The sequence below is a fragment of the Procambarus clarkii genome, chromosome 21 (assembly GCF_040958095.1).
Source record: "Procambarus clarkii isolate CNS0578487 chromosome 21, FALCON_Pclarkii_2.0, whole genome shotgun sequence".
In the NCBI taxonomy this organism is placed as follows: Eukaryota; Metazoa; Arthropoda; class Malacostraca; order Decapoda; family Cambaridae; genus Procambarus; species Procambarus clarkii.
In genome coordinates this window covers 34,554,591-34,570,265 of record NC_091170.1, presented here as the reverse complement: position 1 = coordinate 34,570,265, position 15,675 = coordinate 34,554,591, and the positions used below count along the sequence as shown (strand labels likewise).

Below are 15,675 nucleotides of genomic sequence, written 5' to 3'. Positions count from 1 at the left end.
TCATGATCGTGTTTATATAGATCCAAATTCTTGCTCTCTCTTCTCTGACTTAATACACAGGTCTCGTAATAAAGATTAGTAATCCTGAATGTAACTTGTAATGTCGCTCAACAGTGAATATCATAGGTTCTAATAATGTGCCAAGTTTGGCTTTAGATCTTCATCTAGTTTTAAGGAGTTTCGAAACTCTCACTCTCAACCGTAATTGCATTTTCTATCTCAATATTGACTAATATTTCTATTAAAACAACAAGACTTACTTTCCCTACCGTTGCTGGTGATGATAAGATCACATTTTTTGTTAGTGCAGCAACCATCACAACTGTTAACACTTATACAACCATTGCTGATGCTGCTGTCATGACTAGTGTTGTTAATACAGCTAACACTATTACAACATTATTACCATTATTAATAACATTATTATTAACATTTGTATATTAATCATTAACACTTCCACTACCAAAGCTGCAGCTGTTACTACTACTTCAGCTGCTCGTTAGTACAGCTAACATAACAATAATTAATGCTTATATTACCACCGCTGCTGCTGCTGTTACGACTAATGTAGCAGCTGTAAGTACAAATAACATCATAACAATTAACACATTAATACATACAAAGGCACCCGTGACCTCCATGTTCACGACTGTGGTGTTGGGCGAATGCCAGCATCACTACAGCCGTCAGGAAGACAACCATTAACACCTTCATTTTGGTGGTTGATGGACGACGGGTTCACGACTCTGTGGGAGAGAAGAAGACTTCCTTTCTGCTTATAGCTCCTGGGACTGGTCTCCTGGGACTGGTCTCCTGGGACTGGTCTCATGGGACTGGTCTCATGGGCTGGTCTCATGAGACTGGTGTCCTGGGACTAGTCTCCTGGGACTGGTCTCCCGGGACTGGCCTCCTGGGACTGGTCTCCTGGGACTGGTCTCCTGACATACTTCAGTTATGGTATTTAGTTGTCTGGCCAAAGTGTTTAGTTGTTTACTCTAAATATAATTGACTACAATTTTTACAAGAGAACTGTAAACACACACCTGTAATTGTTGTCAGGCATATCATAAGAAATCTTTGCTTAACAGTTCCTCTGACATTTTTAATGTATATACTGAACTTCGTGTTTAATTATGCTATAAATTCTAGGTCTACCTTCCTACCTTGTAATAACAAACTGGTGAACACCTTGACCAGATACTATAAGAACGTTAGTAAAGTTGAGGGATGGAGCAGTTTTGTATTGTTATCTTTATACAATTAAAGGACTTAAGTAAATAAATATAATGGATTAATAATACATTATTAATCCGTTTTAAATTTTTAATGGATCCTGTAATTAATTAAAATTAAATATATTAAACATATTTTCAATGTTGAAGGTTCTGACATGTTCCGACGGTTTCCAACTTGAACTTGACTCCATTAACTTTAACTCTGTATCTTTTAAAATAACCATTTCCTAAATGAGTCTAAGATATCCTATCCAAAATTATTCGTCTCTATCTTCTTATCCATTCTTTCGTGAGGTAGAATATCACAAGCTTCGCAAAGTCTACATGTATAATAACATATTTATACAATACTCTCGCCCAGAACGGGTAATGGAAGTGCAAATACCCTGTGAGAGACAGCCAGGACAAGGCTGCAGTAAACAGGCAAAGTTACAACTTCTACTGTAATGTACATTTGAAGCAACTCATTAGAAATGCAGTGGTTTGAAAATTTGTGTATAAGGTGCAGGTCGGTATAAGAGTATATTATAACCTTTGATTCATAAGGAAATCAAACTTTTTCAACAATGTGATATATGCCAGTCGGGAGGGAGCCGGTCGGCCGAGTGGACAGCACACCGGACTTGTGGTCCCGGGTTCGATCCCGGGCGCCGGCGAGATACAATGGGCAGAGTTTCTTTCACCCTATGCCCCTGTTACCTAGCAGTAAAATAGGTACCTGGGTGTTAGTCAGCTGTCACGGGCTGCTTCCTGGGGGTGGAGGCCTGGTCGAGGACCGGGCCGCGAGGACACCAAAGCCCCGAAATCATCTCAAGATAACCTCAAGAAGATAGAAGATGCCTCTTCAGGGACACCTGTCGCGCACAATATCTGCTGTCCTACACATTCACTCAAGTCACAGAAGAAAATTGTTCCTCTACACATTCACTCAAGTCTCAGAATACAATACAGTTTTCCTACACATTCGCTGCCTCCACTAAGCCTCCAGCTCAGTGTTGCACTCACCAGTAATACAGAAGTGTAGCTTCGTCGGTTGGTTCACGCCTTGTGGCTGACAGATCAGAAGCGAGGGCTTATATATCCCACTGTCACCCCCCTCCCCAATCAACTCCTTCCTGTTTCACCCTGTAATCATCTGGGCGAGAGGTCCACTTTAGGTTGATAATTTCTATAATATCTCGTCTTTCAGCATAATTCCACACTATTTTCTACGATCTGTTGTGTGAGTTTCAGAAAGCCAGGAATATGTCAGTCTCTCTCTCTCTCTCTTAGTAGGTACTGTTGTGAGTTGTTATAGTATTGGTTCATTATCGAGATATTGTGTAATATATGTTGTGGAGTTTTGTGGTGATTAACAGACTCAGTGTCATCATTATTATTTCAAAACCCATTAATTTGATAGTTTTTGTACGTTTGGCAGGATTTTTGCGTCAAGGACATTCATGGTCGTGTACGTGACATTGAAGATACAATCACACACACGCACACACGCGTGCACACACACACGCACCCTGGGAGACAGAAGAGTTAGGGGGGGGAGGGGACATAATCATCACATATAAGATTCACAGTGGAATTGATAGGGTAGATAAAGACAGACTATTTAACACAAGGGGCACACGCACTAGGGGACACAGGTGGAAACTGAGTGCCCAGTTGATCCATAGAGATGTTAAAAAGATTTTTTTTCAGTGTCAGAGTAGAAGACAAATGAATGCATTAGGAAGTGATGTGATGAAGGAAGATTCCATACACAGTTTCAAGTGTAGATATGATAGAGCCCAATAGGCCCAGGAACCTGTACACCAGTTGATTGACAGTTGAGAGGCGGGACCAAAGAGCCAGAGCTCAACCCCCGCAAGGACAACTAAGTAAGTACAACTAGGTAAGAGAGACTGTCATATTCCTGGCTTTCTGAAACTCACACAGCAGATCGTAGAGAATAGTGTGGAAATATGCTGAAATATTAGAGAAGCTATCAACCTGATTAAAATGGACCGCTCGCCCAGATGATTACAGGGTGAAACAGGAAGTAGGCGATTGAAAGGGGAGTGGTGACAGTGGGATATATAAACCCTCGCTTCTGATCTGTCAGGCACATATCACATTGTTGAAAAGGCATATATCACATTGTTGAAAAAGTTTAATTTCCTTATGAATCGAAGGTTATAGGATACTCTTATACCGACCTGCACCTTATACACAAATTTTAAACCAATGCATTTCTAATGAGTTGCTTCAAATGTACATTACAGTAGAAGTTGTAACTTTGCCTGTTTACTGCAGCCTTGTCCTGGCTGTCTCTCACAGGGTATTTGTACTTCCATTACCCGTTCTGGGTGAGAGTATTGTATAAATGTGATATTATACATGTAGACTTTGCAAAGCTTGTGATATTCTACCTCACGAAAGAATGGATAAGAAGATAGAGACGAATAATTTTGGATAGGTAATCTTAGAATTAGGAAATAGTTACTTTAAAGATACAGAGTTAAGGTAAATGGGGTCAAGTTCAAGTTGGAAACCGTCGGAATATGTCAGAACCTTCAACAATGAAAATATTTTATATATATATTAATTTTAATTAATTACAGGATCCATTAAAAATTGAAAAGGATTAATAATGTATTATTAATCTATTCTATTTATTTACTTAAGTCATTTAATTGTATAAAGATAACAATACAAAACTGGTTCATCCCTCAACTTTACTAACGTTCTTATAGTATCTGGTCAAGGTGTTCACCAGTTTGTTATTACAAGGTAGGAAGGTAGACCTAGAATTTATAACATAATTAAACACGAAGTTCAGTATATCCATTAGAAATGTCAGAGGAACTGTTTAGCAAAGATTTCTTATGATATGCCTGACAACTGTTACAGGTGTGTGTTTACAGTTCTCTTGTAAAGATTGTAGTCAATTATATTTAGGATAAACAACTAAACACTTTGGCCAGACAATTAAATGCCATAACTGAAGTATGTCAGGAGACCAGTCCCAGGAGGCCAGTCCCCGGAGACCAGTCCCAGGAGACCAGTCCCAGGAGTCCAATGCCAGGAGACCAGTGCCATGACACCAGTCCCATGACATCAGTCCCAGGAGGAAAGTCCCATGAGACCAGTCCCAGGAGACCAGTCACGTGAGACCAGTCCCATGCAACCAGTCACATGCGACCAGTCCCAGGAGACCAATCCCAAGAGACCAGTCCCAGTAGACCAATCCCAGGAGACCAGTCCCAGGAGCCATAAGCAGAAAGGAAGTCTTCTTTTCCCCCTCAGAGTCGTGAACCCGTCGTCCATCAACCACCAAAATGAAGGTGTTAATGGTTATCTTCCTGACGGCTGTAGTGATGCTGGCATTCGCCCAACGCCGCGGTGGTGAACATGGAGGTCACAGCGATGAACGCGGAGGTCGCGCGTGTCTTTGTATGTATTAACGTGTTATTTGTTATGATGTTATTTGTACTTACAGCTGCTACATTAGCCGTAACAGCAGCAGCAGCGGTGGTAATATAAGTATTAATTATTGTTGTGTTAGCTGTACTAACGAGCAGCTGAAGTAGTAGTAACAGCTGCAGCTTTGGTAGTGGAAGTGTTAATGATTAATATACAAATGTTATTAATAATGTTATTAATAATGGCAATAATGTTGTAATAGTGTTAGCTGTACTAGTAACACTAGTATTAGTAGCGGTTGTGGCGTTAGTTGTACCAACACTAGTCATAACAGCAGCATCAGCAATGGTTGTATAAGTGTTAATTATTGAGGTGGTTGCTGCACTAACAGAAAATGTGATCTCATCATCACTAGCAACGGTAGGGAAAGTAGGTCTTGTTGTTTTAATAGCAATATTAGTCAATATTGAGATAGAAAATGCAATTATGGTTGAGAGTGAGAGTTTCGAAACTCCTTAAAATGATGAAGATCTAAAGCCACACTTGGCACGTTATTAGAATATGATATTCGCTGTTGAGCGACATTACAATTTACATTCAAGATTACTAATCTTTATAACGAGACCTGTGTATTAAGTCAGAGAAGAGAGAGCAAGAATTTGGATCTATATAAACACGATCATGAGGATGTTAGAAAACAGATCGTTGGATATACCAACAATGAAATGAAACAAAAAGTGATATAATCCGAGGTTTTAAAGGAATGCGAGGACGAACTCTGATATCCACTGAGGGTTAGTTACAAAATATCGCTCTACGAGGCGAAATTTATAAATACATGGAAAAGTTGGAGAAAATATAATCCGGCATTAGAGATGCCCTGTTGTGAACAGTAAGCCTTTTTTTTTTTTGCAAGTGAAGCTGTCAAGACGCTGACAAAAAAAATCCTGACCCTAAAAAATCCTTTCGAAGGAAATAGGAACAAAATATGAATATCAACATCATGTTATACACGATGTGGAATACAAACACAAACATAAGCACGTGGTATTAACACACTATTTTTTAGCATTTGGTGGTATTTATGTAATTTTACCATGTGTTACAGATCAGGTTTGTGGCAACAGCACAACCTGTGTGAACTGCGTCAAAGCCCTGAAGCTTTCAGGGAATGTCATTAACGGCTGCGTAGGGTCCAGTAAGTATCTCTCACACCTTACGATCTTCCTCACCTTAACTGACATTTAAGTTGCTCCATCTTCTACACCTTGATTGACACAGTTGACTAAATCTACCTCACCTTACGTGACACAAAAATGACTCTGTCTTAAGTGACACTTAAGTATCACTACAATAATGGTACAATTTTAACAATTTAAAATAATAATAGTATTACTAAGAATTTTAACTGTTTAATCCACTACCGTACAACCTCTGATAATTTACGTAAGGAGACATAAGGTAAACATTAACTAACACATGTAATATTTCCAGACTGTACCAACGCAGCGACTGCGAGCACCTGCATCACCACAGCAAATGTACGTCATGTGGCAACACTTTACAAATATTTAACACCTGACCACCTCAACCTTTGCTATCTCCCACCGTCTAAACTTTTAACACGACACAAACGTGAGAGAAAGTCCTGGAGCCCACGCGTCCTGAACGTGGTTTTCTCTCGTTCTCAACTCTGGTAAAGCCACAGAAGTGACTTTACCTCCTGTGAATCGCTTTCTCTGTCCAGGATCACAGTTCATATAATACCACTCCTGATATATTATTTAGTTTTTGTACTTTGCAAATTCTTGATTGTTCATAATACTCCTATTGTGAACAGTATTCAAATTAACGCATTAATATCAACAAGAATAGGAGAGAGAGAAAGTCGTCAAGTAGAGCTGTGGAGTACAGGAAAGCTCAATTACACCATCTTTTGGTTAGAAAATACCGGTTAGGTGTTTGCAATGAAATTGTGACTTGACAGTTAAGGAACAGTTTCAAGAAACGTTTTGGAATTAGACCTTTCCAAAAAGTCAAATTCATGTATTTGTATATGGCTAATAAATGGTTAGCAAAATCTAAGTAATATAATTAGGTTATATATGTTGTGTATTAACATACTATATCTCAACAGAGCAACACATGTTTCACCACTACTGGCTGAGTTGAATGCCTCAACTACGTCCAGTCTGTCCTGCTGACGAACCGGATCACTATCACTGATGACGACTGACTTCGACACCATCTGTCGGCAACCATATTGGCTAACTATCTGTTGACATGCAGCCTGATTCATCATCTGTTGGCATGCAGCCTGACTCACCATCTGTTGGCATGCAAGCTGGTCTACTACCTATTGGCGAGCAGCCTGAACCAACGTCTCGTGCAGCAAAACCCACTATCTGCCCAGAAAACTCCTGTCCACCACCTGCTGGCGTGTAACTAACTCTCTACGTTATCAAACACATAAATGACATAAAACAGGTGAAATAGATGGTAAAAGATAGACCAAATGTTAATAAATAAAATAAAATAAAATAAAATCTCCTAGCAGCACAACCTTCAAAAGCAGAACAAAATTCTTTCTTCAATTGGCAGTCACTTAACGTATCATTTCCGCTCCAGCCCAGCGGCCGGAAGATATCTTCCTGTATATAAATTTTTATATCCTGTATAAAATTCAGAAAGCTGTATATAAATTTTATATACAGCTTTCAAATAAATTTGTATGTAGTAGACACTGTTTTTATACAGCCTGATGTATTGACATTATTGATGTAAGCTGACTCATCCTACATTAATATAGAACTTATGGGTTGTCTACATTGCCCAAGTCCTACATTGTCTCGTGTTATAAACGGGAACTTCATCGTTCAATATTATTAAAGTCCTCTAACAACAATATTTTAAAACCTCATAGATTTGAAAATTTTAAACGTTGGAAATCGCGAAACTTTTAAACGTGAGCTGACTAGATAATAGTCGAGTCGGCAAGAAGGAGGTTGCTAGATATATAAATGTTAGATTAAGAGGACAGACACATGGAACTTCTCTTCATGCAAAGTGTTAATAGGACAAATGAAGGAGACTTGATTACATCATAGAAAATTCCTACAGACAGGTAGCAACGGAACGTAAGGTCGCTTGTTTGATATTATGTGTGTAAAGCTACATGTATAATGTGACATGCGGGAGGTCAGATATTTAAGGTCCCATGCGTGAGGTCACATGTGAAAGGTCACGGTTTGGACATGAATGGTATTTCATGGAAGGTCGTAGGCACTAACACCATCCAAAGTTGTCTGGGATAGATATGTTATCTACCCAGTGTGTGTCCGTGTGTGTGTACTCACCTAGTTGTGTTTGCGGGGGTTGAGTTCTGGCTCTTTGGTCCCGCCTCTCAACCGTCTATCAACAGGTGTACAGATTCCTGAGCCTATTGGGCTCTATCATATCTACACTTGAAACTGTGTATGTAAGCCTCCACCACATCACCTCCTAATGCATTCCATTTGTCTTCCACTCTGACACTAAAAAAGTGCTTTCTAATATATCTGTGGCGCATTTGGGCACTCAGTTTCCACCTGTGTCCCCTAGTGCGTGTGCCCCTTGTGTTAAATAGCCTGTCTTTATCTACCCTATCAATTCCCTTGAGAATCTTGAATGTGGTGATCATGTCCCCCCTAACTCTTCTGTCTTCCAGCGAAGTGAGGTTTAATTCCCGTAGTCTCTCCTCGTAGCTCATACCTCTCAGCTCGGGTACTAGTCTGGTGGCAAACCTTTGAACCTATTCCAGTTTAGTCTTATCCTTGACTAGATATGGACTCCATGCTGGGGCTGCATACTCCAGGATTGGCCTGACATATGTGGTATACAAAGTTCTGAATGATTCTTTACACAAGTTTCTGAATGCCGTTCGTATGTTGGCCAGCCTGGCATATGCCGCTGATGGTATCCTCTTGATATGGGCTGCAGGAGACAGGTCTGGCGTGATATCAACTCCCAAGTCTTTTTCTTTCTCTGACTCCTGAAGAATTTCCTCTCCCAGATGATACCTTGCATTTGGCCTCCTGCTCCCTACACCTATCTTCATTACATTACATTTGGCTGGGTTAAACTCTAATAACCATTTGTTCGACCATTCCTTCAGTTTGTCTAGGTCTTCTTGAAGCCTCAAACAGTCCTCTTCTGTCTTAATCCTTCTCATAATTTTGGCATCGGCCGCAAACATTGAGAGAAATGAATCTCTACCCTTCGGGAGATCATTTACATATATCAGAAACAAGATAGGACCGAGTACAGAGCCCTGTGGGACTCCACTGGTGACTTCACGCCAATCGGAGGTCTCACCCCTCACCGTAACTCTCTGCTTCCTATTGCTTAGGTACTCCCTTATCCACTGGAGCACCTTACCAGCTACACCTGCCTGTCTCTCCAGCTTATGTACCAGCCTCTTATGCGGTACTGTGTCAAAGGCTTTCCGACAATCCAAGAAAATGCAGTCCGCCCAGCCCTCTCTTTCTTGCTTAATCTGTGTCACCTAGGCGTAGAATTCTATTAAGCAAGTCAGGCAAGATTTACCCTCCCTGAACCCATGTTGGCGATTTGTCACGAAGTCCCTTCTCTCCAGATGTGCTACCAGGTTTTTTCTCACGATCTTCTCCACCACCTTGCATGGTATACAAGTCAACGACACTGGCCTGTAGTTCAGTACTTCTTGCCTGTCGCCCTTTTTGTATATTGGGACCACATTTGCCGTCTTCCATATTTCTGGTAGGTCTCCCGTCTCCAGTGACCTACTATACACTTTGGAGACTGGCAAGCAAAGTGCCTCTGCAAACTCTTTCATGACCCATGGCGAGATCCCGTCTGGACCAACAGCCTTTCTAACATCCAGATCCAGCAGGTGTCTCTTGACCTCCTCTCTCGTAATTTCGCACTCTTCCAAGGCCGAATGGTTTACTTCCCTTTCTCCTAGCACAGTGACCTCACCTTGTTCTGTTGTGAAGACCTCTTGGAACCTCTTGTTGAGTTCATCACACACCTCTTTGTCATTCTCTGTATACCTGTCCTCGCCTGTTCTAAGTTTCACTACCTGTTCTTTCACTGTTGTTTTCCTTCTGATGTGACTGTGGAGTAGCTTTGGTTCGGTCTTGGCTTTGTTTGCTATATCATTTTCATAACTTTTCTCTGCTTCTCTTCTCACCCTGACATACTCATTCCTGGTTCTCTGGTATCTCTCTCTGCTTTGTGTGTGTGTGTGTGTGTGTGTGTGTGTGTGTGTGTGTGCTCTCAATGTCACGTACACGATCATGTATGTCCTTGATACAAAAATCCTACCAAACGTACAAAAAACACAATATTCAGGGTTTTGCAATAATAATGATGACACTGAGTCTCAATCGCCACAAAACTCCACAACATATATTATACAATATCTCGATAATGAACCAATACTATTACAACTCACAACAGTACCCACTAAAAGAGAGACCGACATATTCATAGCTTTCAGAAACTGACAAAGCAGGTCGTATAAAATAGTGTGGAAATATGCTTAAATGCGAGATATAGAAATTGTCAAACTGGTTAAAAGTGGACCAATCGCCCAGATGATTATAAGGTGAAAGAGGAAGGAGGTGATTGGGGGGGGGGATGGAAGGAATGACGGATATATAAGCCCTCGTTTCTGATCTGTCAGTCACAAGGTGTGAACACACGGACAAAGCCACACTCCTGACCTACTGGTGAGTGCAGCACTGAGCTGGGGGCTTAGTAGAGGTAGCGAATGTGTAGGAAAACGGTGTTGTATTCTGTGACTTGAGTGAATGTGTAGGACAGAGCATATATTGTGAGCTTCAAGTGTCGCTGAAGAAGCATATCTCATTGTTGAAAAATTTTGATTTCCTTACGAATCAAAGATTATAACATACTGTAATACCTACCTGCGCCTTATACACAAATTTTCAACCAGTGCATTTCTAATGAGTTGCTTAAATGTAAAATAGATTAAAAATCGTAACTTTGAATGTTTACTGCAGCCTTGTCCTGGCTCTCTCTCACAGAGTATTTGCACTTCCATTGCCCGTTCTGGGTTAGGGTATTGTATACATATGTCATTATACATGTAGATTTTGCAAAGCTTGTGGTATTCTACCTCACGAAAGAGTTGTTAAGAAGAGAGAGACGCATAATTTTGGATAGGATGTCTTAAATTTAATTAGGAAATGGTTTCCTTAAAAGATACAGAGTTAAGGTAAATGGAGTCAAGTTCAAGTTAAAAAATGTGGGAACATGTCAGAACCTTCAACAATGAAATCATGTTTAATCTATTTAATTTTAATTACAGGATCAATTAATAATTTAGAATTCAATTTATTCAATTCAATTTATTAACTTAAGTCCCTTAATTTAATAAAAACTGATTCATCCTTCAATTTTATTGACGTTCTTATATTTTGTGATCAAGGTATTCATCAGTTTCTTATTACAGTGTAGGTAGGTAGACATAGAATTTAAAGCATATTAAATAAGAAGCTCTGTATATACATTAGAAATGTCAGAGGAACTGTTAAGCAAAGATTTCTTATGAAATTCCTGACAACTGTTACAGGTGTGTGTTTACAGTTCCCTTGTAAAGATTGTAGTCAATTATATTTAGGGTAAACAACTAAACACTTTGGCCAGACAACTAAATGTCATAACTGAAGCATGTCAGGAGTCCAGTCCAGGGAGACCAGTCCCATGAGACCAGTTCCATGAGACCAGTCCTAGGAGACCAGTCCCAGGAGACCAGTCCCATGAGACCAGTCCCATGAGACCAGTCCCATGAGACCAGTCCCATGAGACCAGTCCCAGGAAGGAAGTCTTCATATCTCCCACAGAGTCGTGAACCCGTCGTCCATCAACCACCACAATGAAGGTGTTAATGGTTATCTTCCTGACGGCTGTAGTGATGCTGGCATTTGCCCAACACTACAGTGGTGAACATGGAGGTCACAGTGGTGAAACTGGAGTTCCCAGTGGTGCACGCGAAGAAAGCGCGTGCCTTTGTATGTATAAATTGTGATGATGTTATTTGTACTAACAGTTGCTGCATTAGTCGTAACAGCAGCAATAATCGTAAAGACAGTGTTAATTATTGTTGTGTTAGCTGTACTAACGAGCAGCTGAAGTAGTAGTAACAGCAGCAGCATTGGTAGTGGAAATGTTAATGATTGATGTAAATATGTTAATAATAATGTTATTAATAATGGTAATGATGTCGTAATAATGTTAGCTGTACTAAAAAGAACAGCATTAGTAGCGGTTGTGAAGTTACCTGTACCAACAGTAGTGATAACAGCAGCAGCACCGGTTGTGTAAGTGTTAAGTGCTGTGGCGTTTGCTGCACTAACGGAAAATGTAGTCTCGTTATCAACAGCAACGGTAAGGAAAGTAGGTCTTAATAGCAAAATTAGGCAATATTTAGAAAATGTAATTATGGTTGAGAGGGAGAGTTTCGAAATTCCTTAATGCTAGACGAAGACCTAAAGCCACACTTGGCACGTTTTTAGAACCTATGATATTCGCCGTTGAGCTTCATTACAAATTACATTCAGGATTCCTAATGTTAATAACGAGACCTGTGTATTCAGTCAGAGAAGAGAGCAAGAATTTGGATCTATATAAATAAGATCATGAGGATGTCAGAAAACTGATCGTTGGATATATCAACAATGAAATGAAATATAAAAAGATATAATCCGAGGTTTTAAAGGAATGCGAGGACGAACTCTGATATCCACTAAGGGTTAGTTACTGTTACGGCCCTCTGGGGTCGCAACTGGGTTCTTTCTCTGATGTTGTTAGAGTTAGGGTATCCGGCCCCAAGTTAGTAGTGGCTTTCAAGGGGTGTGTTCCGTAACGCAAGTAAATTAAATGGGAAGGGATACGATTACACAAAATTAAATATATAATTATCACCACCACCAATAAATAAATATATGAACTGTCACACAGGGGGTATAAACACTAATATACAGAATGGTCTTCCTCTGAAGACGCAGGAATGTTCCACGGTGCTCGAGAGGAGTAGCCCTGGTCCTCTTCTTGTGGCCTCACGTTGAATCCTTCGATTCTCTCGAGTCTACCCTGGCAACAGGCCAGCCAAATCACAGTTCCACTGGGTGCACCGTCGTGGAGGCTTTCAACCACAAATCCAGCCTGTAGCTGGCAGGTTCCAATCAGCTACGCTGCGTAGGCCACTCCACGACCGATACTAGGGTTGCGAGCCCTAGGCAGGAGCCTCGTGTGATTACACAAATCGCTCTCCTCAACACAACACCCCAGTGGCTAGTCTTCTCCACCAGTCAGCCCCGGGTACAACAATTCCTCAACTGCCACGTCACAGGCAGGCTAACAGAACAGTGTTCATCCGGGGGGGGGGGGGGGGTGACTCACAGCTTCTGCAGCAAACACGTGGAGGTCCTACGGCTGCCTTGGTTAGACTGATCCAACGTCCACTACAGCAGTCCCAGGTCGACTCTGTAATCAGACACGTCATCAGTACTGGTTAAACTCTAGGGCACCTCACTTACAGGCTTAGACGCAAACGCCCATCTATCCACTCCATAGATGGCATTGCTGTCTAAGCGTCACCTCACCAGAGGTCAGCAGCGGCGATGTTATGAGCTGATCAGGACGGGAAACCAGCCCCTGTGGCCGGTATATCCTGTCCTCACTAGATGGCGTCGTCCATTTGGAGGGGGTTTCAGGAGCTGACCCACAGATGGCGCGGTCGTCACTGCTCCGTGCTCGGAAGCTGGACTCGGGTCCGTAACAGTTACAAAATATCGATCTACGAGGCGAAACTTGTATATCCATGGAAAATTTGGAGAAAATATAATCCGGCATTAGGGCAGCCCTGTTGTGAATAGTAAGCCTTATTGTTGCAAATGTAGTTGTCAGGAGGCGGGAAAAATAATTATGAAGGAAACAGGAGCAATATATGATTATCAACAGCATGATACACAATGAGAAATACAAACACAAACAGAAGCACGTGGAATTAACACACTGTTAAGCATTTGGTGATATTTATGTTATTTTACCATGGGTTACAGATAAGGTTTGTGGCAACAGCACAACCTGTGTGAAATGCGTCAGAGCCCTGAGACTGACACATAGAGTCATGAAGAGCTGCCTAGGCTCCGGTAAGTATATTTCACACTTTACCATCTTCCTCACCTTGACTGACACACAGGTGCCATCTACTTCACCTTACGTGACACAAAACTGGTCTGTCTTAAGTGACACTTAAGTGACACTATAATAATGCTAATTATTAATATAATTTCAAAAATTAAAAGCAATAATAGGATTACTAAGAATTTGAACTGTTTAATCCACTATCATACAACCTCTGTTTATTTACCTAAGCAGACATAAGGCAAACTGTTACTAACACATGAAATATTTCCAGACTGCACCAACGTAGCGACTGTGAGCACCTGCATCACCACAGCTAAGGTACGTCATGTGGCAACACTTTACAAATATTTAACACCTGACCACCTCAACCTTTGCTGTCTCCCACCGTCTAAACTTTTAACACGACACAAACGTGAGAGAAAGTCGTGGAGCCCACGCGTCCTGAACGTGGTTTTCTCTCGTTCTCAACTCTGGTAAAGCCACTGAAGTGACTTTACCTCCTGTGAATTGCTTTCTCTGGCCAGGATCACAGTTCGTATAATATTGCTATTGATATATTATTACGATTTTGAACTTGTACATTCTTGATCGTTCATAATGCTCCACTTGTGAACATTATTCTAATTAACGCATTAGAAAGAATAGGAGAGAGAGAAAGTCGTCACGTAGAGCTGTAGTGTTGAGGAAAGCTCTATTACACCATCTTTTGGTCAGAAAGTACCACTTAGGTGTTTGTAATGAAACTGTAATTTGACAGTCGATGATCAGTTAAGGAACATTTTTCAAGAAACTTTTTGGAATTTGACCTTTCTAAAAAGACAAATTCACGTATTTGTATATGGCTAATAAATGGTGAGCAAAAACTAACTTATTTAATTATGTTATATATATTGTGAATTAACATACTATATCTCAACAGAACAACACATGTTTCACCACTACTGGCTGAGTTGAATGCCTCAACTACGTCCAGTCTGTCCTGCTGACGAACCGGATCACTATCACTGATGACGACTGACTTCGACATTGTCTTTTGGCAACCATATTGGCTCTCTATTTGTTGGCAACCATATTGGCTCACCATCTGTTGGGATGCAGCCTGGTTTATAATCTGTTGGCATGCAAGCTGCAAGTTGGTTCAGGCTGTTGGTATGCAGCCTGAACCAACGTCTCATGCAACAAAACCCACCATCAGCCAACAAAACTCCTATCCACTACTTGCTGGCGTGTAACTCTCTCTCACCACGTTATCAAACACATAAATGGCACAAAACAGATGAAAGATATAGTTAAAGATAGAAGGAATGTCAACAAATAAAATAAATACAAATATCCCCCTAGCAGCACAAGCGTTCAAAAGCAGCACGCAATTCTTTCCTCAATTGGCAGTCATTTAATGTATCATCTCCGCTCCAGCCCATCGGCAGGAAGATATCTTTATCTATACTCTATTAATGTTTTGTCATTACTTTGTCATTTACAGCTTTATTTGTCATTTACAACTTTGTCATTTACAGCTTTAAAATAAATTTGCTTGTAGTAGAAACGTTTTTTTATAATTCCTGGTGTATTGACAATATTGCTGACAGCTGACTCATCCTACATTAAAGCCCAAGTCCGACATTCTCGTGCCAGCAAAGGTAAGAACAGCAAAAATGATGTACCTCTTATATATTAGATCACAGATCAATTACGTTGCACCTTTCCTTGCTCTAGTGCCTAGCGAGACTATTGCTGGAAGGGCTGGAAAAGATGCTAAACAAAGTCATGAGGATCATCCTCGCGTTCACTCGTGCAACTTAAATTACTAAACATGTGGAAGAAACTGAATATCCCATGTGTAAGTGAT

The 15,675-nt window shown here is 40.7% G+C and overlaps 2 protein-coding genes and 1 long non-coding RNA gene across 5 annotated transcripts in view; 2 read left to right on the top strand and 1 right to left on the bottom strand.

Annotated features, from left to right (window-relative positions):
• The window catches only part of LOC123760748 (uncharacterized), a 165,566-nt gene that overhangs the window by 82,914 nt on the left and 66,977 nt on the right, over window positions 1–15,675 (bottom strand). The gene's annotated exons all lie outside the window — the stretch shown is intronic.
• Window positions 5,722–7,468, top strand: LOC138366953 (uncharacterized). Its single transcript, XR_011229266.1, has 3 exons — window positions 5,722–5,829; window positions 6,126–6,172; window positions 6,769–7,468. It is a non-coding gene; the product is annotated as an uncharacterized lncRNA (long non-coding RNA).
• LOC123760622 (uncharacterized) lies at window positions 10,266–15,372 on the top strand. Its single transcript, XM_045746352.2, has 5 exons — window positions 10,266–10,381; window positions 11,519–11,686; window positions 13,739–13,828; window positions 14,098–14,144; window positions 14,746–15,372. The coding sequence occupies exons 2-5, from the start codon at window positions 11,551–11,553 to the stop codon at window positions 14,773–14,775; spliced, it is 303 nt and encodes a 100-aa protein (XP_045602308.2). The 5' UTR covers window positions 10,266–10,381; window positions 11,519–11,550; the 3' UTR covers window positions 14,776–15,372.